At 39.7% G+C, this 26,992-nt stretch overlaps 1 protein-coding gene across 1 annotated transcript in view; it reads right to left on the reverse strand.

Moving 5' to 3' along the window:
- AK9 (adenylate kinase 9) overlaps positions 1 to 26,992 on the reverse strand; it is a 130,710-nt gene that overhangs the window by 45,371 nt on the left and 58,347 nt on the right. The window contains exons 17-23 of the mRNA XM_047769141.1: positions 26,171 to 26,285; positions 23,300 to 23,376; positions 18,474 to 18,623; positions 8,264 to 8,464; positions 7,495 to 7,616; positions 4,466 to 4,678; positions 404 to 661 (exon numbers count right to left, since the gene is read on the reverse strand). Coding sequence (XP_047625097.1) covers positions 404 to 661; positions 4,466 to 4,678; positions 7,495 to 7,616; positions 8,264 to 8,464; positions 18,474 to 18,623; positions 23,300 to 23,376; positions 26,171 to 26,285 — 1,136 coding nt within the window. The remainder of the gene's footprint in view (positions 1 to 403; positions 662 to 4,465; positions 4,679 to 7,494; positions 7,617 to 8,263; positions 8,465 to 18,473; positions 18,624 to 23,299; positions 23,377 to 26,170; positions 26,286 to 26,992) is intronic.

Raw genomic sequence — 26,992 nt, forward strand, 5'->3', positions numbered from 1 at the left:
TATGTAAAATCTAGTATTTTAATCAGGAGATCATTGGAGTAGATCCTGACACTAAGGAGATGCTGAAACTCTTAGACTGTGGCAGTCTGTCCAACCTGCAAGTCACTCAGCCTACAGTTGGGATGAATTTCAAAACACCATGTGGAGCCGTTTGAATCTTTCTGCTAAGCTGTAATATTTTGAATAAACCTCAGTCAACAACAACAACAACAACAACAATTTAGTATTTTATATTCTAGATAAGCAGTAAGTTCTGTATTTAACATATGGGGAGAAAGACGCTTAGGTTGCCTTTATGGGCTATTTTTTTTTTCTTAGAAACTATAGAGTTTTGTACTGCTTATATTTGCCTACCCCAAAGTAGTAGTATGATCATCTGCAAAGAGAGTGTTAATATTCCTACCAGTTTTGTATTTTCTTCCTCAATTTTGACATTGGCCTGAATTGCAAGCTCTTCAAGTTCTTGTTTTGCAAATTGCTCGTCCTCAGAATCGTCCTCAAATTCAGGTCCAGTTTTCTTTTCCGTTTTGAGCATTAGTTTTTCTTGAAGATATTCTTCAAACTGAATATGAAAAATGCCCAATTTTTCTGCCAATTGTCTTCCACAGACAGTTTTGCCAGAGCCGTGGGGGCCCAGAAGGCATATTCTTAATGGAGGAGCCTGCCGCAGGGGGTGGGTCAGGAGGAGGTGAAGTAGAGGGAGGGAAAGAAAAGGAAGCTTTGAGTAATTTAGAAAAATAAGGCTTATTAACAGCGCCCCCCACGACTGAATTATCACTTCACAAACTCAGATGTTTCGACATTAGGAGACCCATTGACATGATTCACTGCATTAACCATGGTCCTCGGGGAGCATCGATAACCATAAGATCATCTTGATATTAAGTGCCAAAAGGAATTTAATACAACAAAATTAATTTTGGGAGCTCCTGTCATGGCTCAGTGGTTAGCAAACCCAACTAATATCCATGAGGATGTGGGTTTGACCCCTGGCCTCGCTCAGTGGGTTAAGGTTCCAGCGCTGCTGTGAGCTGTGGTGTAGGTCACAGACATGGCTCGGATTCTGTGTTGCTGTGGCTGTGGTGTAGGCCAGCAGTTGTAGTTCTGAATGGACCTCTAGTTTGGGAACCTCCATATGTCATGAATGGGGCCCTAAAAAAAATTAATTAATTTTGTTTTTTAAAAAAGTTTTAATTAAAAAAGAATGGAAAGACTTTTTTTTTAGCATGATAAAAACAACAAAACCTCTCTACTGAACAAGAAGTCCACTGATAACAGAATGCTAGAGTCCTCTTTATGAACTCTGAAATGATTACTCTTCAGTAATCTCCAACAAACCAGAGAACCCACAGAGATCCAGGTGTATGGACTGTCCATTGATGCTGAAGCTGTCAAGAACAATTGTGAGAGTTGGGATGAAGGAGCTGCTACATCTTTTGTGAATGTGGGGAAATGACTGTGACATTGGTAGTGACAGCAAGGGGGAAGGGGGAGACAGTGATATATCTGGATGAAATGACCCTCAAAGGGGCTGGCAGTGATGGATTTCGAGCAGCAGAGGAAAGCAAGGTGCACATCCTCATCATCTTCTATCCTTGTGAAGGAAACGTTCAGAGTAGAATTTAAAGGTTCAGGGAAAATTGTACCAGAGAAATACAGTAGAAATAGGAGTCAGGTAACTCAAGGGATAGAGAAATTAAAAAAAAAAAAGAAAGAAAGAAAAAAGAAAAGAAACTTAAGGAGTTCCTGTCAGGGCTCAGCGGTAATGAATCCAATTAGTATGCATGAGGACGCAGGTTTAATCTCTGGCCTCACTCAGTGGGTTAAGGATCAGACCTTGCCATGAGCTGTGGTGTAGGTTGCAGACATGGCTCAGATCCTGCATTGCTGTGGCTGTGGTACAAGGTGGCAGCTGCAGTGCCAATTCAGCCCCTAGCCTTGGAACTTCCTTATGCTGTGGGTGGGGCCCTAAAAAGCAAAAAAAAAAAAAAAAAAAAAAAAAGAAGAAGAAGAAAAGAAATTTAAGAGATTTAAGAAGATAGAAAATCCACAAAAAAAGAGAATATTTGAAAAAAGAACTATCATAGAAAAGAAAGAACTCTATAAAGAGATTAAAAATGTGATTGCTTAAGTAAAAAGTTCACTGTACTATGAAATTCTAAGATTCCCTGTAATGAAAAAGACATAATTTCAGATTAAATATATACCGTGTGTCCAGTGCAATGAATAAAAAAGATCCCAGACAATTTTAATAACACAAAAAAATGAAAAGAAGCTCTTAAGAGCTTCAAATATTTAAAAAAGGAAGTTGGAGTTCCCATCGTGGCTCAGTATTCATGAGGACGCAGGTTTGATCCCTGGCCTTGCTCAGTGGGTTAAGGATCCGGTGTTGCTGTGAGCTGTGGTGTAGGTTGCAGACACGGCTTGGATCTGGCATTGCTGTGGCTGTGATGTAGGCCAGCGGCTACAGCTCTGATTGGACTCCCTAGCCTGGGAACCTCCATATGCCACAGAATCGGCCCTAGAAAAGGCAAAAAGACAAGGAAAAAAAAGCACACACACAAAAATGAAGCTGACCTACAAAAAACCTAAAATCTGCCTAATGACACTGGATGGTGCCTCACAATAAAGCACTATCTTTATTATCCTGAAAGGGAATGATTTTCAACCTAGAATTCTGTGCCCATGTCAACTGTCAAACATATATGAGAACCAAATGATGATATTTTCAGATATGAAGAAAGTTAGTTGAAAATGTGTTTCAGCAAAACAAGGGATAGAAAAACCCACAAAAACAAGAGGAAGACATGATGTAAATATCTGTTGATTTTGCCACCCAGCATTTATTTACTCTTCTGTTAACCACATCTGGACCTCACCCAGGAGACCACCCTTCATCACCCTCAGTTTATGTGCTTCCAGTGGAACTGATTCCATCATTAATTCAAGAATTGGCCATGACATGAAAAGATGCTCAACATCACTAGTCATCAAGGAAATGTAAATCAAAAGCACAATGAGATATCACCTCACACCTGTCAGAATGGCTACTCTAAAAAAAAAGGCAAAAAAAAAATACCATGAGGTAAAATAAATAAATAAGGACAGGCAACAAGAAGTATTAGCAAAAATGTGGAGAAAAATGAACCCCTGTGCACTGTGGGTGGGAATGTAAATCGGTGCAGCCTCTATGGTAAAGAGAATTGGAAGTTCCTCAAAAAAACCAAAAAGAGAACTTCCTTGTGATCCAGCGATTCCAATTCTGGGTATTTATCTGAAGAAAATGAAAACACTAATTAGAAAATATATATGTACCACAATGTTCTTTGCAGGGTTATTTACAATTGACAAGATATGGAAGCAACCTAAGTATCCACTGATAGATGAATGCGTAAAGAAGATGTATACACACACACACACACACACACACACACACACACGAATATTACTCAACCATAAAAATGAATGAAATCTTGCCATTTACGTCAACATGGGTGGATGTAGAGGGCATTACGCTAAGTGAAATAAGTCAGGTAGAGACAAATCCCTTATGATTTTACTTATATATGAAATCAAAATAAAAAAATGTACGAAAATAGAAACAGACTCAAAGACACAGAGAACAAACTGGTGGTTGTCGGGGTGTGGGGGGTGGGGAGGGAGATGGTGAAATAGGTGAAGAGGATTAAGATGTACAAGCTTTTAGCTATAAAATAAATGTGTCATGGGATATGAGTTTTAAAAAGGCAATAGATTACAGGTAGTAAAACAGAATAAGAGGAAAACAAAACAACAAAAGAAGACAAAAGGCCACATTCCCAAGGGACTCTCATCACCAGCAGAGCCAGAGCAAAACCATCTGCGTACTTCAATAGTCCCCATGGGCACAATATAAACTGAGGTCCATGGAAACAGCCCAAATTATTCAGAAGAGTTTAAATTGTGTCCTCTCTGTTCTGTTTAAGAAGGCACTGGTGTTATCAAATGTTGTGACAATATATTGTGATTTTATACATTTTGATTTTGTAATCCCATTCTAGGGGATTACAATGAAGAGAAAGAAGGATGATATGACCAAAGATTTCCTAAGTACTATTTCATATCCACAGTGGCAAAATCGTGCTATAAAAATACTGTGAAAAAATGTCAAACAAGTCACTGGATGTTAAAATGGTACATCAAACTGATTAAGCACTAAAATAAATCCAATAAATTTATAAGTGGTAAATTCAACTGTGCCTTTCTACTTCAGCTAAAAAGATACCAGGTGTTGGTTTGACACAGGCATTACTGAAGAAATCAAAACAGGTAACTAGTTTATGTTATATTCCAAAAAGTTGTTCTTAGAACCTACATACTTCTATGATATTGTTATAAGAGACTGGGGACTTCACTATTGAGTAAAATGGTGGAGGTTGGTATAAGTCCCTAAAAGTGTACCATTAGGGTGGGACATTGTTTTCACCTTTAATGGTTCCTCATGAGCCACATACTCCTCAGGTTGCTCCAAAAACCTTTCTTTAGCCTCAGGACTTGAAAAGTAGTAGATCTTTTCTCGGTATTTAGCTGCTTCCTCCGAGTTGCCTGGTTGTAGGATGAAGTTTTCTTTGAGAGCCACTGGACAAAAGTGCTTTGTATCTCCCAAATGTCTTCTCTTCTCTTTAATTCTATCTTCATTCTAGAAATGTTATTCAAAGTTTGGAGAACACTATTAAAAAGTACGTTGAGGTAGTACTAAAGAGGGAATTTAAAAACTGCATCTTGAAAGGTATTTCATCTATAACAACACCTTTAAAACAATCCACAAAAGGCCAGTTCTTAGACCATTTGAATTAATCAAATATCAGTTTCTCATATCCCTGTGAGTTCACAACCCAAGATCTTTATTTTATAGAGAAAAGGAAACAGCACTGAGAATGAAGGCATCTCCAGCTCTCTACAGACAAAGGTATAATAAAAAACCCCAAAATGCTGGCTCAGGGTCACTGTAAGGTCAGTTTCTAAAATAAAACTATTTCCAAGAAGTAAAAGCTGAGTCAGGGTTACAACTTCTTACCCATTGAAAATGAAATGGGGAGTTCCTCGTTGTAGCTCAGTGGGTTAAGAACCAGACTAGTATCCATGAGGATGTGGGTTCAATCCCTGGCTTTGAGAAGGCTGAGTGAAAGACAAGTCTACACATATATGAACAAGAAAGTAAAGAGACGGAGAATTTGAGGGAAAGATGGAAAAGAGAGAGAAAAGATAAGGTATTAGGAAGATACATCCAAGAGGCCTAACTGGTATTAGGTATCACCGAAGGAAAAAATTTAATTTACCACAAACTCAGAAAGACATAATCTATAGATTGAATCCCACACTGAGGGCAGGCAGGATTGATAAGAAAAGACAAACACCTGGGCACATCTTAACACGATTTCTGATCTCTGCAGTAGCATTAGAACTGTTCTTCCGTTTTGTTTGGCAAAAGGGAAATATCTTTGTGGTTGATTTTTCCTATGCAGAAAAATGATGGAGAAACCCTACATCTCTAATGTTAAAAAAATCAGATAATATAGATAAGTGTTTACAAAATAAACATTACTAGCAAGTCCCTCACTCAGAGATAAGCGCCCTTAACACATTCAACAGCTTGATTGAGGTATGACTAACATAAAAACACAATGCATATTTAATTTATAATTTGCTAAGTTTGACACACGTTTTGATCCATGAAGCCATCACCACAATCAAGATAATAAACATATCTGTCAACCGCATGATTTGCTCCCGCCTCTTTGTAATCCACCACCCCCCCACCACCCCTATTTGCCTCCTACCTGCTCCATCCCCAGGCAACCACCACTCTGTTTTCTGTCACTATAATTAGTTTGCATTTTCTAGAATTTTATATACATGGAATCATATAGTATGTATGCTTTTTTGGTCTAGCGTTTTCTCTTAGCGTAATTATTTTGAGATGCATCCAGGTTGTTGTTTATGCCAGGAATTCTTTTACTTGTTTTTACTATTGTGTGTGTACTATTCTGGGTCTAATTGTCTCCATTCCTAAGATGAGACCCTTTTTAGAAAACTACCCTGATGCCATGTGAATGATGAGGTTTTTCTAGTCTAGTTGGTGGAACAGGCATTCCTTCTGGCCCTGTGTGAGATCCAAGAACTGGTCGCTCTAACCTTGTCATGTGGGGCTCCCTGGGCCCTGAATGGTTTCCTTACACATGAAGCTGATCAGTGTTCTGTCTGCTGAATACATGAAGGGGCTGCTCTGCAGGTGCCCAGAGTTCTCTCTCCGTGCAGTGCTCTGTCTCTGGCCACTTCCATGTGAACTCCAGCTGCTTTCGTCTCCCCAGGGTTCTCTGCTCTCCCAACTCCAGTCTGCCCATCAAGGAGTCTGTCCGGCTTGCCTGGGCCCTCTGCCCTGTACCATGGCCTGGTACCGGGGAAAATGTAGGGAAAATGATGGGGAAATCATAGACTGCGCCTCATTTGTTTCCAGTCTTTCTGGGATCACTGTGCTTCACTGCCTGATGACAGTGTATTGAAAATTGTTTCATATATTTTATTGCGATTTTTCTGTTGTTTCAGGAAGGAGGGTAAATCCAATCCCTTTACTCCATCTTTCCCAGAATAACTGTTAACATTTTAGTATATATCTTCCCAGAATTTTTACTATGATGTGGTGTACTTTTTTTTTTTTTTTTTTTTGCTTTTGTCTGTATAGCACCTTTCTTTCCCTTTTCAGGTAAGGTGACCCTTCTCCCTGTTCTCATGGAGAACCATGTCTTCCACATTCTAAGGTTCTCAAATGAACCAGAAGATCACAGTCACTCCCTACCTTGCAGCCACTGAGTGAGCTTGGCTCAATCACATACAAAGTCCTCTAGTTACTATGATTAATCAGGGCAACTGTGACTGAGTGGGAGAAGCAAAGTTCTTTCTTGTGATTCTTCTAGGTGGATGTAAAGATAGTGTTCTTGTTCTTTCCAGATCAAAATTTCTAAGGATGTGCTCCCAGAACTCCTGGTAGCCATGTCTACCTTGTTTGGGAAAAGCATCTCCACAAACGTACTTAAGGATTCAAGATGATGTATCATTGTTCATTATTCCGGTGGTCCCTAAACCCAGTGACAAGTGTCCTCATAAGAGAAGGAAACAACACAGAAGAGGAGGCCATGTGCAGACAGGGGCAGAGGCAGAAGTTTAGTAGCCACCAGCCAAGGATTATCTGGAGCCACCAGAAGCTGGAAGTACATATCGGGAAGGGTTGTCCCTGGAGCCTTCAGAGGGAGCATGGTCCCACCAACACCTTGATTTCAGAATTCTGGGCTTTTTAACCATGAGAGGATAAATTTCTGTTGTTTTAAGTGTGTTGAAAATGGCTAAAAAATTGAAGATCCCTGCTTGTTTTCTTGGAGTCTACAACTGTCTTTGGCCACTCTGGATATGTGCACTTTTAATGACAGGATGACACTGAGTGAGAACCAAGACTCTCACCTCTTCCTCTTCTTCTTCCTCCTCCTCTAGCTCCTCATCGACCTCGGCCTCAGCCTGATAGTCTTCTGTTTCTTCGTCATAATCATCTATGGTTAACTCCCAGCCAGGATACCGAAAAGGTTCTGTAAAAAAAAAAAAAAGAAAAAGAAAAAGAAAAAAGGAGTTCCTGTCATGGCTCAGTGGTTAATGAATCCGACAAGGACCCATGAGGTTGCGGGTTCGATCCCTGGCCTTGCTCAGTGGGTTAAGGATCTGGCGTTGCCATGAGCTGTGGTGTAGGTCGCAGATGCGGCTCAGATTCTGCGTTGCTGTGGCTCTGGTATAGGCTGGTGGCTACAGCTCCGATTAGACCCTTAGCCTGGGAACCTCCATATGCCATGGGAGTGGCCCTCAAAAGGCAAAAAGACAAAAAAAAAAAAAAGAAGAAGCAGTTGGGAATGTATTTTTAGCATTTTAGCATAGTACAGTAGTCAAAGGTAAGTAAAAATAATTAAAATGACTGATCTCTCAACTTAAACATGTGTGCAAAGAGGCCTTCAAAAATTATTTAAGGGACAACTGGCCACTTTGGCCAGTGTTCTTTGTGCCTCACGGCTGTTCTGATTGGTGGGTGCCTGTGCTATGACAGTTGTCAGATATTTTAAATATCATTCCCAGGTATACTGGATGTTTTCCTTCACAAATCATAGAGAAAGGCTTTAAATTTTCACAGTACTTTTAATATTATCTGCTTATGGCCATAAATGTGATCATTATAGACAGCCCTTACTTTCCATGGTCTCCACGACTTTTTGAAGTAGTTCCTCTGGAGTTTTGTCAGCAATCTCCAAGTTTACAACTTGAGTAAAAGAGTCACTTATTGCTGTTTCCAGTTGTCTCCAGGCAGAGTAGAAAGATAGGATATTCTCTTTAATTGGCTCCATTTCAGGAACATCAGGATAAGCGTCTTCTGGAAACTCAGGCAGTACAACTTTTGAATAAAGTTAAAGGAAAGAAAAAAGAGACTTCAAGTATTATATCTTTAGTCATATTGTCAAAATAATTTATACTTTATAATACTTTTAAAACATTTGCAAGAAATAAACTTCGTATTATAAACTAAGCAATAACATACATTTATAAATTCATGCTTCAATCATGCTTTGTTTTTTGATGCATGATTACTTATAAAGAAAAGAATTAATACGAATTTCATAGGCAACTTTAACTGTTAAAATGCATAACGTTTAATTTGATGAAAAATAGCACTATAAGTTGGCTAGATACACTTTTAATATAGTAAGTTAAATAAATATAACACACATCAACTGGTATACAACACAGAAACAAATAAGCAGGAAGTGGGTAATATGCCTAAAATTGTAAGAGAATATGAAAAGTTCTTTTATGCACTAACTACTTCTATTTTATGATCTAACCTGTTTCATATAATTCTTTAGTTTCTAGGCCCTCTTTGGATCCTTTTGGAATTTCTGTTCCAACTGTTGTATCCTCAGTCAGCTCAGATACTTAAAAAAAAATCTAATAATTAGTGTTTGAATTTTAAAGCATTATTCCTTCATGAAAGTTTTGGAACTCTTTATGCCAAAATTTCAAAACACAGTTTAAATTGTATATTCTATGTCTAATTGATAACACAGTCCTTGTTAGGTAAAGTGTTGAAACTGAGTCCTCCTAAAACTAAGTTCCTCTGCCAAATTTATAATTAAACTCTTTATTCAAAACTTTGTTCCCTTTCTTGTTTCCTCTGCTGACTGAACACTAATCAACCAGAGTCAGAAGACTAAAATTGCTACTGTTGATAAACATCATTAATGTACAAATTCAGGCTGTCTCTCCAAGGCAAGATGAGCTCACAGACCCCTGAGGTCACGGACCATCAGACCAGAGGCTCCTAAACTGTAGGCATCCTGACTCTTGAAACTACAATTAAGAAATGTCACAAGATGGGGGGAAAGATATAAACTAAGAGCTTGGGATTAACAAATACATACTACTATAGAAAAAATAGATAACCAACAAGGACCTACTGTAAAGCACAGAGAATTTATACTTAGTATTTTATAATAACTTATAAGGGAAAAGAATCTGAAAAAGAATACACACACACACACACTAAGTTCCCATGGGCGCAGTGGGTTAAAGATCCACCGTTGTCACAGCTATGGCACAGACTGCAACTGAAGCACAGGTTCAGTCCCTGGACCAGGAACTTCCACAAGCCACAGTTGCAACCCCCCCCCCCCCAAAAAAAAAACACCCAGAACCACTGTACTGTATTGTATACCTGAAACTAACATGACATTGTAAATCAACTACTCTTCAATTTAAAAAAAAAAAAAAAGGAATGTCACAAGATGATGATTAACTGCAGCTTCTCTGTTCTTCTCCTTTAAAACCCCTACCTCAAAAACCAAGTTGGTGTGGATCTGAGGCTTGTCTCCTACTCCCTTGCTTGGCGCCCTGCAATAAGTCCTTACTTTGCTGCAAACACCTACTGTCAGAGTTTGGCTGGCTGTTCTGCAGGCACACAAGCCCACTGCTTGGTTTCATCATGGCATAAATCAAATTTTTTTTTTTATAGTTGATTTACAGTGTTCTGTCAATTTCTGCTGTACAGCAAAATGACCCAGTTATACATATATACATTCTTTTTCTCACATTATCCTCCATCATGTTCCACCACAAGTGATTAGATATGGTTTCCTGTGCTATACAGTAGGATCTCATTGCTTAGCGTGGCATAAATAATGATGTAAGGCAGAAAATGAAGGATATTCTTGAATATAAAAAGGACACTGAACAGAATAATAACTGGTACATAAAATTCTGAATAAGAGTTGTTAAATATCATTCAAGCTTCGGTTCACATGGCATCACACTAGCAGTGCCTGATAGTTTTTTAAATTTCTAATTGCGATACCTGTGAAGATACACCAAAGGACGATAAAGTGGCAGTGAAGGGCAATGATATGCCCAAGTCCCAGCTGTGGGTATAGGTGTGGTGAGGCTGCGAAGAACTGCAACTAATATCACTGTAGAAGATATAGATCAACAACTGTTTTCCTGGATGATATAAGACACGCTCCACATATAGACCTAGCACAGACAGTTTCAGGGAAGGAAGGACTAATTATCTATCTTATCATGCCATACTTTCTCCTAGTTCTGAGACACAAATTTTGTGCAAATCGCACACACACACAAACACACATATTATTTATTTATTTATTTATTTATTTATTTATTTATTTATTTACTGTCTTTTTTCTATTTCTTGGGCCGCTCCCTCAGCATATGGAAGTTCCCAGGCTAGGGGTCTAATTGGAGCTGTAGCCGCCGGCCTACACCAGAGCCACTACAACTTGGGATCCGAGCCGCGTCTGCAACCTATACCACAGCTCCCGGCAACGCCGGATCGTTAACCCACTGAGCAAGGGCAGGGACTGAACCCGCAACCTCATGGTTCCTAGTCGGATTCATTAACCACTGCACCACCACGGGAACTCTGAGACACACATATTTTTAAACATATGGGTAGACATTTGGTAAAACTGTGGAAACTGTCCTCTAAGTTAGCTAAAGTAATAGCTGGGTCCTTTTCCTACAGAATCTATAATGTCTGATATTCAAGAGAACAGAGAATAGAGGGGAATAAGTACAGGGTTGGGCTGGCAGTAGGATGTTTAATCATAAGGTGCTCAATCACCTAAAGAAGAGTATAAGAAGAGCACTGAGAATATAAAGAAAAATTGTAAATGTCTTAGCTTCTCTGGCTTAATCAGAGAATGCATTTTCTGGGGATGAAGAAGATCTAGCTGCAGCCTAGAAGAGCCATTGAAGATGATACTAAATATCTCAAGTTGAACCAGGTTGATGAAGATTAACTTGACCCTAAGGTCTGTATCTGAGAGCACCTGACAAGAAGTTTAAGTGAAGGGGGTATATGTGTGTGTGGTGTGGGGAGGGGAGGGTGGTTCTTCTAAATATTCTACTTACCCTTCCTGTTGGTTACTCTACTCTACCTGATCCATTTAGGAAGAAGTCAACAACAACAAGAAAATGATAAACAACAAGAACAGCAAGGCCTATGAAAATATGTTACAGTGAAGGAGAGAGAGCACTGATTCAAAGATTTGGATGAAGAGCTTGCTTCTGAACTGACAGAGCACTGTAAACCAGCTATAACGCAAAAAAATGAAAATCATTATATTAAAAAAAAGAAAATGAAAAAGATTCTTCATATCAAGCAGAATAAAGTAAATTTTGGAAGATTTATGCTTGGTGCACTCAAAAAACCCAGGGGGACAATGGAGTCTATGAAATAGGAACCAAGAGGCTAAAAGAAAGACCAAACTAACATAAAGGCAGAAATACAAGAAAGCTAATTAAAATAGGAACACAATGCAAGGAAACCTAAAATGTAGTAGAATTAAAATATACATCAGGAGAGAGGCAATAAGAAGCAGAAAATAAATCAGTGATGTGGAAAATAACAACGGTCTAAAAAATACACAGAAAGAAGACAAAGAAATGAAAACTATCAAGAAGAAGATTATTGTGGTTGAGAAGTAATAACTATCTAACCCTCAAAATAATAAAAGTGATCTGGAAAAGGAGCCTGAAACAATAAATGAAGATATAATTAAAGAAAACCATTTTGAGTTGGACAAAGATTATGGTATGGAGATAAAAAGAGCTCACTGAATTCCAGGAAAAACCACTCACATACTAGCCAAGTTTTAAAAAAATATGGCATTAAGAAGTTCCTATGTGGTGCAGTGGGTTAAGGGTTGGTGATGCTGCAGCTGTGGTGCAGGCTGCAACAGTGTCCTAGGTTTGATCCCTGGCCCAGAAACTTACACAAGCTGTGAGTGGGGGCAAAAAAAAAAAAAAAAAAAAAAGGACAAAATAGTGGAGTTCCTGTTGTGGCTCATCAGGTTAAGAACCTGACATAGTGTCTGTGAGGATATGGGTTCAATCCCTGGCCTAGCTCAGTAGGTTAAGGATCCAGCATTGCCGCAAGCTGCGGCATAGGTTGCAGATGTGGCTTGGATGTGGCGTTGCTATAACTGTGGTGTAGGCCTGCAGCTGCAGCTCTAATTTGACCCCTCACCCAGGAACTTCCATAGGCTACAGATGTGGCCATTAAAAAAAAAATGTATATATATACATATATATGTATATGTATATATATATATATGTATATATCTATGGCACTGAAAAATACCCTTTGAGCATCTCTGCAGGAAAAAAAAAAATTAAGCAGTATCAGATTTTTCCTTGGAGGAAGAAAATGAAGCAATGCCAACATGCAGAATTTCGAGAAGAAAAGGTTATCAATAATTTAATAGCATCTAAGTTATTGTTCATGTGAAAGCAAGAGATTTGTAAGAACTCACAGAACATACCACCCTGGATGTTTAAAATATTATTAAAAGAGGCCAGATGACTGAGAAGAATCAAAATTAAAGTCTCAAGAATGGAGAAACTGTGACATTTGGGAGATATCCCAAGGGAATTATCAACCATCCCAAAGTAGAAAAAATAATCCAAAAATTTATATGCAACCATAAAGGCCCAGAGTTGCAAAACACCATGCTTAGAAAAACTGAAAGGAAATATCACAGATTGTTAAATTTTTCTGGCAGAACCCTGGTGATTTTCTCCTGTCTTTCTATTTGGCTGATGGGGTGGCAGGAAGGAATTTGCAAAATGCTCAGTAGTTGCTCACTCCAGGCTGCCAGCCTGGTCCTGACAACTCAAGGCGGTAAGGTCAGGCTTTGTTTGAGAGGGATGCAACAGAATGATCAGACTGTGGCATTTGTTTTTATACAGCCATTAAGGAACCACAGGTGTTAGGCACACACTGCGCAGCAGGCATTATGAGCACTGCTCCTTGTATACCCTAGGTGTCTGTTCCTTTTCCTTGAATTACACTCCTTGTGATGGGTTCACTTCTGCCCTCCTACCCGACAAAGATATGTTCACATCCTGATCCCTGGTACTTGTGAATGTGACCTGAATTGGAAATAGGGTCTTTGCAGAAGAGAATAAATCGATGATGTTGTTTTAAACCACCAAGTTTGTGGTAATTTGTCACTGCAACCCTAGTAAATATATATTTACCAATAGTCTACTTGAAAACAAGTATTGGAGAGCAATGTGGAATTTAGTGAAGATTAGTAAGGGAGAGATGGAGAGACTTTATTATTCCATACTCTTTGTGACAGACGCTGGTGATAACTCACTCAGGCTCCATTCTCTTCTTCTTCCTTCCTGGCAAACCTGTGCTATTTTTTTCCAGAGTTTACCCCCACCCCCATCCCCACCCCCCCATGGCTGAGGGACAAGGACCCTCTCTTTCACCAGCTCTAGGAATTTATCCTGTTTGGTCTAAGCCACAATTGGTTCCCTTCCTTCTGATATTTGGGGAGGGAATATAACTATTAGCTTTGAGAGGGCTTAGATTCAAATTCACTTAATTTGAATTAGGAATTCTGAGCTCTGGCCTTTTCAGAATTTACATAAGGCAGATGAGGAACAAATCTCTAAGTGCTAATCTGGTAACGATGATGCTAAAGCATCAACTATGAGACAGACTCTGCTGGGTGCTTTGAATAAATGTTCCTATCTCTATAAAAACTCTGTTACATAAATATTCCTAGCCCTGTTTTACAAATGAAAACTTGAGAGGCAGAATAATTCTGTAACTTGTCATAAAGCAGCCAATGTGAAATGTTTAAAATGTTAATGAGATCAGATGTACTGCTTGCACCTAGGAAAAACTCCCATCTCCTAAGCCTCTAGCTTCCGCTTTGCTCACCAATCTCATCCTCTCCCTCTTGCTCCCTATGCTCCAGTCACACTCAATTTCTTTCTTGACCATGTGCAGTGTGTCCTCCTCTAAGCCTTGGCAGTGGAGGGATCTTTTCAGCACCTTTGTCTTGCCTCAACTATCATTTCAGGTGACACTTTTCCTTGACCAGAATGTTCAGTGTTGCCTCTTCCAAACACCCTCATAGTCTCTACCTTGCTCACTCACTGAACTAACATTTAATGAGGACCTACTATACCCCAGGCACTGCTTTAGTGCCTTCATAGGTTTTCCTCATAGCACTTAATATAATCAAAAGTTATCCTAGTTATTGGCTTATTTATACCTGTTCTTCACCTCACAGACTGATGGTTCCTTGAGGGTAGGGACCTTGACTGTCCTGGTCACTGTTAAGTCCCTACTACCCAGGGCAGTGCCCACTGCTTTGCTTGACATAGAAAGAATTCAATAAATACATGTTGAAGGAATGGATGAATTTCCCAATGTTTATTAATAGCTGACTCTATTACATGTTCATGAAGTGCTTGGAATACAGCACTGTGATCTGAGCCAATGTCTATTCTAAGCTCAACTCACGTTCTTGAAGTTCCATATAATTGGACTACACCTAACCAGTACATAATGAGAGCAAATGAGAATGGGGAAAGTGATTAACCGGCCTCTGAATGCATGGGTTATTGCCTTATGTGTACCACTTCTAAGTGGTATACATGTCATTTCATTCTAAGAAGCCTAGAGAGACAAGTTTGAAATGTGGCTTCAGTCATCTTCAGAGATAATGATTATCCTAGGGGTCAAGACAGAAGTCAAACTTCAAAGTAAAAGATGTGTTTCCCTGGCATGAGACATAAAAAGCTTGCTTTGGGGGTTATTAGTTTCCTGTAGCTGTGAAAACAAATTACCACAAACTTGGTGGCTTGAAACAAAAATGTATTATGTCATAGTTCCAGAGGCCATGTCAGAAACCAATGTATTGGCAGGGCTGTGCTCCCTCTCCAGGTTCTGGAGGAGAATCCTTTCTGGCCTCTTGAAGCTTCTCTGGGTACGGTTCTTCCCCAGCTGGAGGCTGCAACACCCAGTGTCTGCTTCCACCATCATGTTGCCTTCTCCTCTGTGTGTGAATCTAATCTCCCTCCCATTTAGAGCCCATCTAGATAATACCACATAATCTCCCCATATCAAGATTTGTAATTTAGTCACATGTGCAAAGACCTTTTTTCCCCCACATAAGGTAATATCTGCAACGTCCAGGAATTAGGAAGTGGACATACCTTTGGCATTCCTCTTCAGCTTACTATAGGGTACTCTGGATAAAGTAAAAAAATGCCAAAGCAGTAGATTTATGTTATACAGGGTAGGTTTTTTTCCCCTTCTTTTTTTTTTTTTTTTTTTGTCTTTTGCCCTTTTAGGGCTGCACCCTCGGCATATGGAGGTTCCCAGGCTAGGGGTTAAATTGGAGCTGTAGCTGCCGACCTACACCACAGTCACAGCAACCCCAGATACGAGCCGCGTCTGCGACCTAGCGTAGCTCACAGCAACGCTGGATCCTTAACTCACTGAGCGAGGCCAGGGATCAAACCCGCAACCTCATGGTTCCTAGTCAGATGCATTTCCTCTGCACCACGACGGGAACTCTCCCTTCTTTTTTTCATTATGGTAAAATACACATAACATAAAACTTATCGTCTTAACCATTTTAAGTGTGCAGTTCAGTGGTATTAAAGACATATGCTTGCTATGCAACCATCACCGCCATCCATCCTCATTACTGTGTTCATCGCGAACAACTGAAAACTCTAATTAAATAATAACTCCCAATTTTCCCCTCCTCCCAGCCCCTGGCAACCAAATTATATTGTCTGTCTTTATGATTTCAACTATTCTTAAGTATCTCATATAAGTGGGAATTATACTGATACATATATATATATATTTTTTTTTTTTTGACTAGACAAGGCAGTTTTAAGAGGAAAGAAAGTGCTTACTTAAGCAATTTAGAGGAGAAGACCTTGTGATAAAGGATCCTGTTGATGGAAGAAGTAATCACTAGCTAACCCACATGCAAGTCCCTCTGTGAAACAGAATCTGGTTCAATATAGCAAAACAGACCTACGATTCACAGAACTGAATCAGCCCTGGAGAAGCCTAGTCATGTTTACAGCATTGAGTAGGACTGACCCTAAATGGAGTAGGCTCTTGGTTTTAGAATAACCAACTTAGGTTCCCTGGGGGGAATTAATGAAATCAAAGGCAAGAAAACTAAATCTTCCCCTAGATCTGTTACATTAGTAAATATCAAGTGCGAAACATTGGGAATGTTGGAAATCTGGGAATATTTAATGGATATTTGTGTCATGTCTAACGTATGTCAGTTTCTTTTATTTCTTTTGATATTTTATGAGCTATCTTCTCACAAAAGGTAGGTGGGTGGGAGGACTGTTGTCAGCCTAATGGGTGAGGTAGTCAAGAAAATAATGAAGTTTCTAGGTGAGAGCTCAAATCAATAGGGGTGTGGAACTCCTAAAAGCAAATTGGGTAGTTTATCCTTTGAGTTCTTCTGTCTGGCACAAGGGTTCTGATTTTATACTCACTGTCCCCTAAACCTAATGCCAATGCTTGTAGTAAAAATGGTCTTTTTAAAGATCATTAAACTTGAGATTTCTCATTGTACAAATTCCCCTTAGTCCTGGTTCTTTTACCAGCTAACAGCAGGTTTCCAGGCCTTAATTGTTCCAGGGCTAGCATTTCGCTGCAGGTATCTGAAGACCTTTACTCTGTAGGATTAGTTTCTAATCTAATACTAATTGTGCTTGGAAGCATTTCTGAGCCCCGAGGTTCTTCACAGTGGGGTACTCTATCTTGTGCTTAAGCCCATTCTCCAGTCCTAAGAGTGACTTTTGTTGCCTACAAACTCCTTCTTGCCCTGCCCAACCCACCAAACTGGACTTCTGAAGAGGGCTGGCCTGGTGTATGACCTGTGCAACTGGCCTGGATCTCCAGCCCAGCATGGCTCATACTTAGTTTAATGTGCTTTGGTAGTTATTTTGAAATTTCAATAATTTTATCCTTGAACCGAGTTTTGTAAGCAAAATCCAAAGGGACTCCACAGGACAATAGAGCACAAGATACACACTGATCTGTGCCTGCCATTCTTTGTCATCTCATTTTCAAGAGCGTTCCTGATACGCCATCATGTACACAGAATTCCAGGGGACCCATGATGTGTGCGAGTGTGACTTACTGGTGTGGGGAGGGAAGGATGCCGACAGCCCTGAGAGGCTGTGGTTTCCCTTCGAACTAGAACTTGCTCCAGATGCAGAATGAAGGTGATGGCCCTCAAAGAAACTTGAATGATCATGGAAACTCGTCACATCCTTTCTCACTCCTGTAACTTTTCTGTATTAGCTAAACACTTAGACTGAAAGTGATGACATAGAAAGAAGGGAAAGGGGGTAACAGAAACTTCCTCTTCTTTTCAGTCTTTAATCATTAGGAAGCTAAAACTAGAGAGCTTTGGTAGAATATATGCATATTAAGAAGCAAAACAAGAAGGTGAGTTAGTTTTGTGCATGAAACTAAGTATTCTGATAAGAATGAAATATATATATATATATATATATATATATATACATATACGTATGAGCTGCAAAATACAAACTACATGGTTTTGGTGATTCTGCACACAAGTTAAGAGCTCTTATGTTTGCACTGAAAAGTGGCATAACACAACATAAAGATGAATGGTAAAATTCATGCTAATAACTTAAAATTTTCATGTTTCTTTACTTAGAACGACATGAAATAGCAAATAAAAAGTACTATGACAAGGTGAGAGAGAGACCTGGGAGAAAAGAGCAAGCTTTATATTTTTGCACCTTTAATGGCTCTTTTCCCCTGCTTCGTGAACACTTTATCCGAATTACATAGCAGACCCCGTGCCTGAGTGCCAGCTTCAGGCACAGCAGACTTGGCTTTCCTACCACACTTCCAGCTGTGATTTGGATTAAATGGCTGAGCTCTGGGGCACATCTCTCTGTTCTTAGCTTCCATTTCATTACCATATAAACGCATATACGTGCCCCCACAAACACACCAGTGGGCAAGAGTATAATTAAGGACATGATCTTCAATAAGGTCTAACCTGATTCAGGTTCTGTTTCAGGAACGTCAGAGTTGTCAAGTAAGGAAGCCCTGGTCTCCTCAGTTACTTCGGTGACCTCAGACCCTTCATGAAGCTCAGACTCCTCAACTTCAATCTCCTCGTCTGCCTCGGCTTCAGTTTCTTCTGCTTCTAGAAAAAGTGAGATGAGATAAATTATTATTACTATTATTTTTGGCCACACCAGTGGCATGTGGAAGTTCCTGGGCCAGGGATCAGACCCACACCACAGCAGTGACCCAAGCCACAGTAGTGACAACACCAGATCTTTAACCACTGGGCCACCAGGGAACTCCCTAAATTATTTAGTTTAAGTCAGCAAATATTTAATTGGGAATGGTTCCTGCCCTCCTGGTGCATGCGAGCTTAATAGAAAGACAGATATAGTCTCTATGTATTTTTATCTATTAAAATGCACTGGTAAAGGATGTTGCTCTTATGCTCAGAGTGCCTATGGGAGCACCAGCCTAAGGATTCATTCAAAAGGGGAAATGCATACAGCAGTTCCCAAAAATCCCAGGAAACAGGACTTCCTGTTGTGGCTTAGCAGGCGAAGAATCTGACTTAGGTTAAGAATCTAGGTTAACAATCAGCAGGTTAAGACTCTCACAGGGGTTTGACCCCTGGCCTCACTCAGTGGGTTAAGGATCCAGTGTTGCTGCAGCTGTGGTGTAGGCCAGCAGCTGCAACTCCGATTTGACCCCTAGCCTGGGAACCTCCATATGCCACAGCTGTGGTCTTAGAAAAAAAGAAACAAAAACCAGGAAACAGCTCAAATGTCCATTCAGTAGGGAATGGCTATACCAACACTCTCTGATATATAGCCATGAGCCACATGTGGCTACTGAGCACTTAAAATGTGGCTAATCCAAACTGAGGTGTGCTTTAAGTATAAAATACACAATGGATTTCAAAGACTTAGCATGAAAAATTGAATGTAAAATATATCAATTTTTACATTGATTACACATTAAAATAATAATTTGGATATAGTGTATTAAATAAGATATACAGTTGGCTCTTGGAATCTTCAGGTTCTATAAACATGGATTCAACCAATCACGGATTAAAAATGTTTGAAAAAAAATTACAGAAGTTTCCAAAAAGCAAGACTTGAATTTGCTGTGTGTTGGCAACTATTTACACAGCATTTAAATGTATTACATTTAATGCTATGTATTTACATTGTATTAGGTTATTACAGGTTATCCAGAGATGATTTAAAGTACATGGGAATAGTCACTTATGATGGAGCATGATGGAGGATTATGCGAGAGAAAGAATGTATACATGTGTCGGTGTGACTGGGTCACTTTGCTGTACAGTAGAAAATTGACTGGAGTTCCCGTTGTGGTGCAGTGGAAACGAATCTGACTAAGAACCATGAGGTTGCAGGTTTGATCCCTGGCCTCGCTCAGTGGGTTAAGGATCCGGCGTTGCCATGAGCTGTGGTGTAGGTCACAGACACGGCTCGGATCTGGTGTTACTGTGGCTGTGGCATAGGCCAGCAGCTGTAGCTCCAATTAGACCCCTAGCCTGGGAACCTCCATATACCATGAGTGTGGCCCTAAACACACACACACACACACACACACACACACACACACAGAAAGAAAACTGACAGAACACTGTAAACCAACTATAATGGAGAAAATAAAAATCATTAAAAAAAACAGCAAAAAATAAAATAAAATAAAATAAAGTACATGGGAGGATGTGTGCAGGTTATTTGAAAACACTATGATATTTTATATAACAGACTTGGGAGTTCCTGTCGTGGCTCAGCAGAAACAAATGTGACTAGTGTCCATGAAGACTCAGGTTTACTCCCTGGCCTTGCTCAGTGGGTTAGGGATCCAGCATTGCCATGACCTGTGGTGTAGGTCCGCAGATGCGGCTTGGATCTGGCATTGCTGTGGCTGTGGAGTAGGCTAGCAGCTATGGCTCCGATTAGACCCCTAGCCTGGGAACTTCCATATACTGCAGGTGCAGCCATTAAAAAAAAATTTATATATATATAAATTATGGACTTGAGCATTCATGGATTTTGGTATCTGTGGAGGTCCTAGGACCAATTTCTCATGGACACTGAGTGACAACTATAATTAATTTCACTTGTTTCTTTTTACTTTTTATGTAGCTACTGGAAAGTTTAAACTTATATATGTGGCTTGCATTATATTTCTAGTGGGGAGCACTCTAGGCTAGACTATTTTCTTATAGCTAATTACATATAGTAGAGTACATTGATCAACATGCTAAATTAAATTTAAAAAGCATAGCTCCAAGTTTTATGTAGTTTCTGATGACTGCTATAAGAAATAAATGCATGGAAATTTTTAAGGAAGAAGATAGGGGTGAATGGAGGTGTTTAGAAAGCCCATTTCTTCAATTCCCTTTAATATATTTTTATAAAATTGACTAAAAAACAAGGTATTTTCCATGTAAAGATATGAAAAAATAAATGAGCTTGTTTTCTGGACTCTTGTCGGAATCACTCCCCTCCCCCCCAACATTCACACACACATACACACACATACACTCATATATACACACACCATACAGAGAGTACCTTATAAGAACCGCATTTCTAGTGGTTTGAAATATTTCTGACACCTGGATTTTTCATCTAAACCCAGGAGCTTAGCGTCCAGAGAAAAGCATCCTGAGGTATCCTTATATCTCAAAGTCTGACCAGGATTGCCAAGCATGTGGCTGCCAAATATGTGACTTGGAATATGGTGACTCTTGTGTTACAGGAAGGATTTATGGTGATATACACAAGGAAGAAGCATCATTTGCTAAATTGTACTAGGGTTAGGAATGAAGTTATATAACCTCAAAATGTCTTTCAGCTGAGTATCTCTTACAGTAAAAAAAAGCCAAACTACTTATATACCACCAATATGCATATATTTAGTTATCTGTAAGTTGTGTTTTTTTTTTTTTTTCCATTTCCAGGGCCGCTCCCGCGGCATATGGAGGTTCCCAGGCTAGGGGTCGAATTGGAGCTGTAGCCACCAGCCTACACCACAGCCACAGCAACGCGGGATCCGAGCTGCGTCTGCGACCCACACCACAGCTCATGGCAACGCCGGATCCTTAACCCACCGAGCAAGGCCAGGGATTGAACCCACAACCTCATGGTTCCTAGTCGTATTCGTTAACCACTGAGCCATGATGGGAACTCCTGTAAGTTGTGTTCTTATCCATATTAAGTACATTATAAAGTACATATAAAAAACAAACTTATATAATGATGTAGAAAATATTAAAAGTTTGAATTTCTGGACCCCTACTGGATAATCTGTGTTCCATGTGAGTCAGAAATGAACTGAAAATTGTTCCAAGATCCTGGTACCATCTTTGATTTTTGACTAAGTCTTTGTTGTATTTAGTCATTCACTGCTTCATAAAAATTACCCCAAAACTCAGTGGTTAAAATAATAATCATCATATATTATCCTTGCAATTTCTGGGGTCAGTCACTTGGGAGTGGCTTAGTTAGTGGTTCTGGCTCTAGATTTCTCATGAAGTCACAGTGACTATGTCAGTTAGGGCTGCAGATGGCAATCAGAAGTCTTGATGGGGCTGACAGATCCACTTCCAAGAGATCGGTGGCTGATCTCTTTGCCAGTCTGGTAAAACTTATGGACACTTTCTTAGAAAAATGCCTTCAATCTCACAAAATAAAATACACAAGAAGACAATTATATTGAATGCAGTTATCAAGATATCAAATTTTTTTTGTGGTATAGGAAATTTGTGTATCTTTGCTAATGCATTAAATAACAAGAACTGGCAACTAGTGTAATAACCACCATGATTTTGGAATAGGGACAAGCATAAACAAATAAAACTGACAAGGGATATAAAAATATCTTTGTTTCTATTGGTGACAAAGTCAAGGTACCACTAATACCATTGTGACTTGTAGCCTATATTAATTACCAGTTGAATAAAATAGTAAATTTCAGTTAAGGGTTAGTAAAAATGAAGTTGTAATTATTTTCCCATTCAAATTCACAGACCTCTGACTTTCACCCATTGGCCCCAGGTTAAAAACTTCATTCTTAAAAGAAACTTTTAGAATAAGTTCTTCTATAATGGACATGGAAATTAAAGTATAAAGACAATGGGTATAGTAGGAGTTTGGCCGTTTTCTCAACTCCTATAGGATCCTTTTAATAGAAGTCATTCTCGGAGTTCCCCTTGTGGCTCAGTGGTTAATGAATCCAACTAGGAACCATGAGGTTGCGGGTTCGATCCCTGGCCTCGCTCAGTGGGTTAAGGATCTGGCATTGCCATGAGCTGTGGTGTAGACTACAGATGTGGCTGGGATCCTGCATTGCTGTGGCTCTGGCTTAGGCTGGCAGCAACAGCTCCGATTAGACCCCTAGCCTGGGAACCACCATATGCTGCGGGTGAGGCCCTAGAAAAAGGCAAAAAGACAAAAAAAAAAGTAATTCTCATGGCCACGTGTCACCTGTGATCTTGGACAAGGGCAACCATCCCGAGATGTGCTTCACATGCTATCCTGCTGCGTACCCCTCTTAAAGGGTGGGTGATTAGGTGTCTGTGTCAGGAGTCCTTTTCCTGTGACCATATAATTTTTTATCCAAATTGGAACACTTTGAGAATGAGAGGGGATCAAACAAATACTTCAGGACCCTGGGCCTAAACCTGGACTCTCGAGGGCACATTAGGAAACGTGATCACCCTGTGGATTCACTGGAAATGCTGTAGCTGTCTGCAGTCACAGTACAAAGTCAAATGGCACAGTATTAATCATATAATCTCATGCTTGCCTTTTGCTTTCACATTCATAGCTTCCACTAGCCTTCGATTTTCTTCTTCTATTTTCATTGCCTCTTCTTTGGCTTTTCTGAAGTGGAAAGATCCAAAATTTAATTATCTTTGGAAATTCAGATATCTCACAATATTATAGACTTTAAGGCTTATAACGGTAAAAAATTAAATCATTTAGCAAAACTATCTAAGCACCTGTGAGGTTTATTTTATTTTATTTTATTTTTTATTTTTTATTTTCCCACTGTACAGCAAGGGGGTGAGGTTATCCTTACATGTATACATTACAATTACATTTTCCCCCCACCCTTTCTTCTGTTGCAACATGAGTATCTAGACAAAGTTCTCAATGCTATTCAGCAGGATCTCCTTGTAAATCTAGTCTAAGTTGTGTCTGATAAGCCCAAGCTCCCGATCCCTCCCACTCCCTCCCCCTCCCATCAGGCAGCCACAAGTCTCTTCTCCAAGTCCATGATTTTCTTTTCTAAGGAGATGTTCATTTGTGCTGGATATTAGATTCCAGTTATAAGTGATATCATGTGGTATTTGTCTTTGTCTTTCTGGCTCATTTCACTCAGTATGAGATTCTCTAGTTCCATCCATGTTGCTGCAAATGGCATTATGTCATTCTTTTTTATGGCTGAGTAGTATTCCATTGTGTATATATACCACCTCTTCCGAATCCAATCATCTGTCGATGGACATTTGGGTTGTTTCCATGTCTTGGCTATTGTGAATAGTGCTGCAATGAACATGCGGGTGCACGTGTCTCTTTTAAGTAGAGTTTTGTCTGGATATACGCCCAAGAGTGGGATTGCGGGGTCATATGGAAGTTCTATGTATAGATTTCTAAGGTATCTCCAAACGGTTCTCCATAGTGGCTGTACCAGTTTACATTCCCACCAACAGTGCAGGAGGGTTCCCTTTTCTCCACAGCCCCTCCAGCACTTGCGATTTGTGGATTTATTAATGATGGCCATTCTGACTGGTGTGAGGTGGTATCTCATGGTAGTTTTGATTTGCATTTCTCTTATGCTCAGCGATGTTGAGCATTTTCTCATGTGTTTGTTGGCCATCTGTATATCTTCTTTGGAGAAATGTCTATTCAGGTCTTTTGCCCATTTTTCCATTGATTGATTGGCTTTTTTGCTGTTGGGTTGTATAAGTTGTTTATATATTCTAGAGATTAAGCCCTTGTCGGTTGCATCATTTGAAACAATTTTCTCCCATTCTGTAAGTTGTCTTTTTGTTTTCTTTTTGGTTTCCTTTGCTGTGAAAAAGCTTTTCAGTTTGACTAGGTCCCATGGGGTTTATTTTTGCTCTTATTTCTGTTGCTTTGGGAGACTGACCTGAGAAAATATTCATGATGTTGATGTCAGAGAGTGTTTTGCCTCTGTTTTCTTCTAGGAGTTTGATGGTGTCCTGTCGTATGTTTAAGTCTTTCAGCCATTTGGAGTTTATTTTTGTGCATGGTGTGAGGGTGTGTTCTAGTTTCATTGCTTTGCATGCAGCTGTCCAGGTTTCCTAGCAATGCTTGCTGAATAGACTTTCTTGTTCCCATTTTATGTTCTTGCCTCCCTTGTCAAAGAGTAATTGACCATAGGTGTCAGGGTTTATTTCCGGATTCTCTATTCTGTTCCATTGGTCTGTCTGTCTGTTTTGATACCAGTACCACACTGTCTTGATGACTGTGGCTTTGTAGTATTTCTTGAAGTCTGGGAGCGTTATGCCTCCTGCTTGGTTTTTGTTCCTCAGGATTGCTTTGGCGATTCTGGGTCTTTTGTGGTTCCATATAAATGTTTGGATTGTTTGTTCTAGTTCTGTGAAAAATGCCCTGGGTCATTTGATAGGGATTGCATTGAATCTGTAGATTGCTTTGGGTAGTATGGCCATTTTTACAATATTGATTTTCCCAATCCAGGAACATGGAATATCTTTCCATTTCTTTACATCTTCTTTGATTTCTTTGATTAAAGTTTTATAGTTCTCGGCATATAGGTCCTTTACCTCCTTGGTCAGGTGTATTCCGAGGTATTTGATTTTGTGAGGTGCAATTTTAAAAGGTATCGTATTTTTGTATTCCTTTTCTAATATTTCATTGCTGGTATACAGAAATGCGACTGACTTCTGAATGTTAATCTTATATCCTGCTACTCTGCTGAATTTGTTGATCAGTTCAAGTAGTGTTTGGGTTGAGTCCTTAGGGTTTTCTATGTATAGTATCATGTCATCTGCATACAGTGACAGTTTGATCTCTTCTCTTCCTATATGGATGCCTTTTATTTCTTTTGTTTGTCTAATTGCTGTGACTAGGACTTCCAAAACTATGTTGAATAGCAGTGGTGAGAGTGGGCATCCCTGTCTTGTTCCAGATTTGAGTGAGAGGCTTTCAGTTTTTCCCCATTGAGGATTATATTTGCTGTGGGTTTATCATAAATGGCTTTGATTATATTCAGGAATGTTCCCTCTATACCCACTTTGGCGAGGGTCTTGATCATGAATGGATGTTGGACTTTATCAAATGCTTTTTCTCGTCTATTGAGATGATCATATGATTTTTGACTTTTTTTTTTGTTAATGTGGTGTGTGAGGTTTATTTTGAACCAGTTCCTTCTTTTGAGTCAGTTCCTGTGTGAGCTGAGTGGTAACCATCTCAGTACCTCTCAGCTCTCACATCAAGGGATGAAAAGCAATTGGGAAGTGAAGACCACTGTTACTAAAAAAAGACAGACTGGGTTAGGATCTTGCTACTCAAAGTGTGGACCAGGGACCACTGTCACCGGGAAGCATGTTAGAAACACACCCTTGGGTCCTACCCTAGGCCTTCTGAATCAGGATCTGGACTCTGTAATACTGGAGGTAGATTTTACCTTGCTTCTTCTTCCTCTTTTCTCTTCATTAGTAGTTCATCTAATAATCTTTCTAAAATCTTAGAGTCAATTTCTGGTTTATTCTCTAAATACAGTCTATTAAGTAAATATTTTCCTGAAATACAAATAAAGAGAATAATATTAATTTTGAAGCTCTATAAAACATAGTGAGACATATTTTGGAAACTAACAATGAAGAAATATTTCTGTCTATATCCGAATATATTTTTCTAAACAGAGCTCAGAGTCCTTTTTTTTTTTTTTTTTTTTCCTTTTTTAGGACCGCACCTGCAGCCTATGGAAGTTCCTGGGCTAGGGGTCAAATTGGAGCTTCAGCTGCTGGCCTACCCCGCAGCCACAGCAATGTGGGATCCGAGCTGCATCTGTGACCTACACCCACAGCCTGCGGCAATGCTGGATCCTTAACCTATTGAGTGAGGCCAGGGATCGAACTTGCATCCCCACAGACAGTATATTAGGTTCTCAACTTGCTGAGCTACAATGGTAACTCCGAGCCCAGATTCTTTTTTTTTTTTTTTTTTTTGTCTTTTTGCCATTTCTTGGGCCGCTCCCGTGGCATATGGAGGTTCCCAGGCTAGGGGTCGAATCGGAGCTGTAGCCACTGGCCTGCACCAGAGCCACAATAACAGGGGATCCAAGCCGTGTCTGCAACTTACACCACCACTCACGGCAATGCCGGATCCTTAACCAGCTGAGCAAGGTCAGGGATTGAACCCACAACCTCATGGTTCCTAGTCAGATTCATTAACCACTGAGCCATGACGGGAACTCCCAAGCCCAGATTCTTTAAGAGACCATCTT

The sequence above is a fragment of the Phacochoerus africanus genome, chromosome 2 (genome assembly GCF_016906955.1).
Source record: "Phacochoerus africanus isolate WHEZ1 chromosome 2, ROS_Pafr_v1, whole genome shotgun sequence".
Taxonomy (NCBI): Eukaryota; Metazoa; Chordata; class Mammalia; order Artiodactyla; family Suidae; genus Phacochoerus; species Phacochoerus africanus.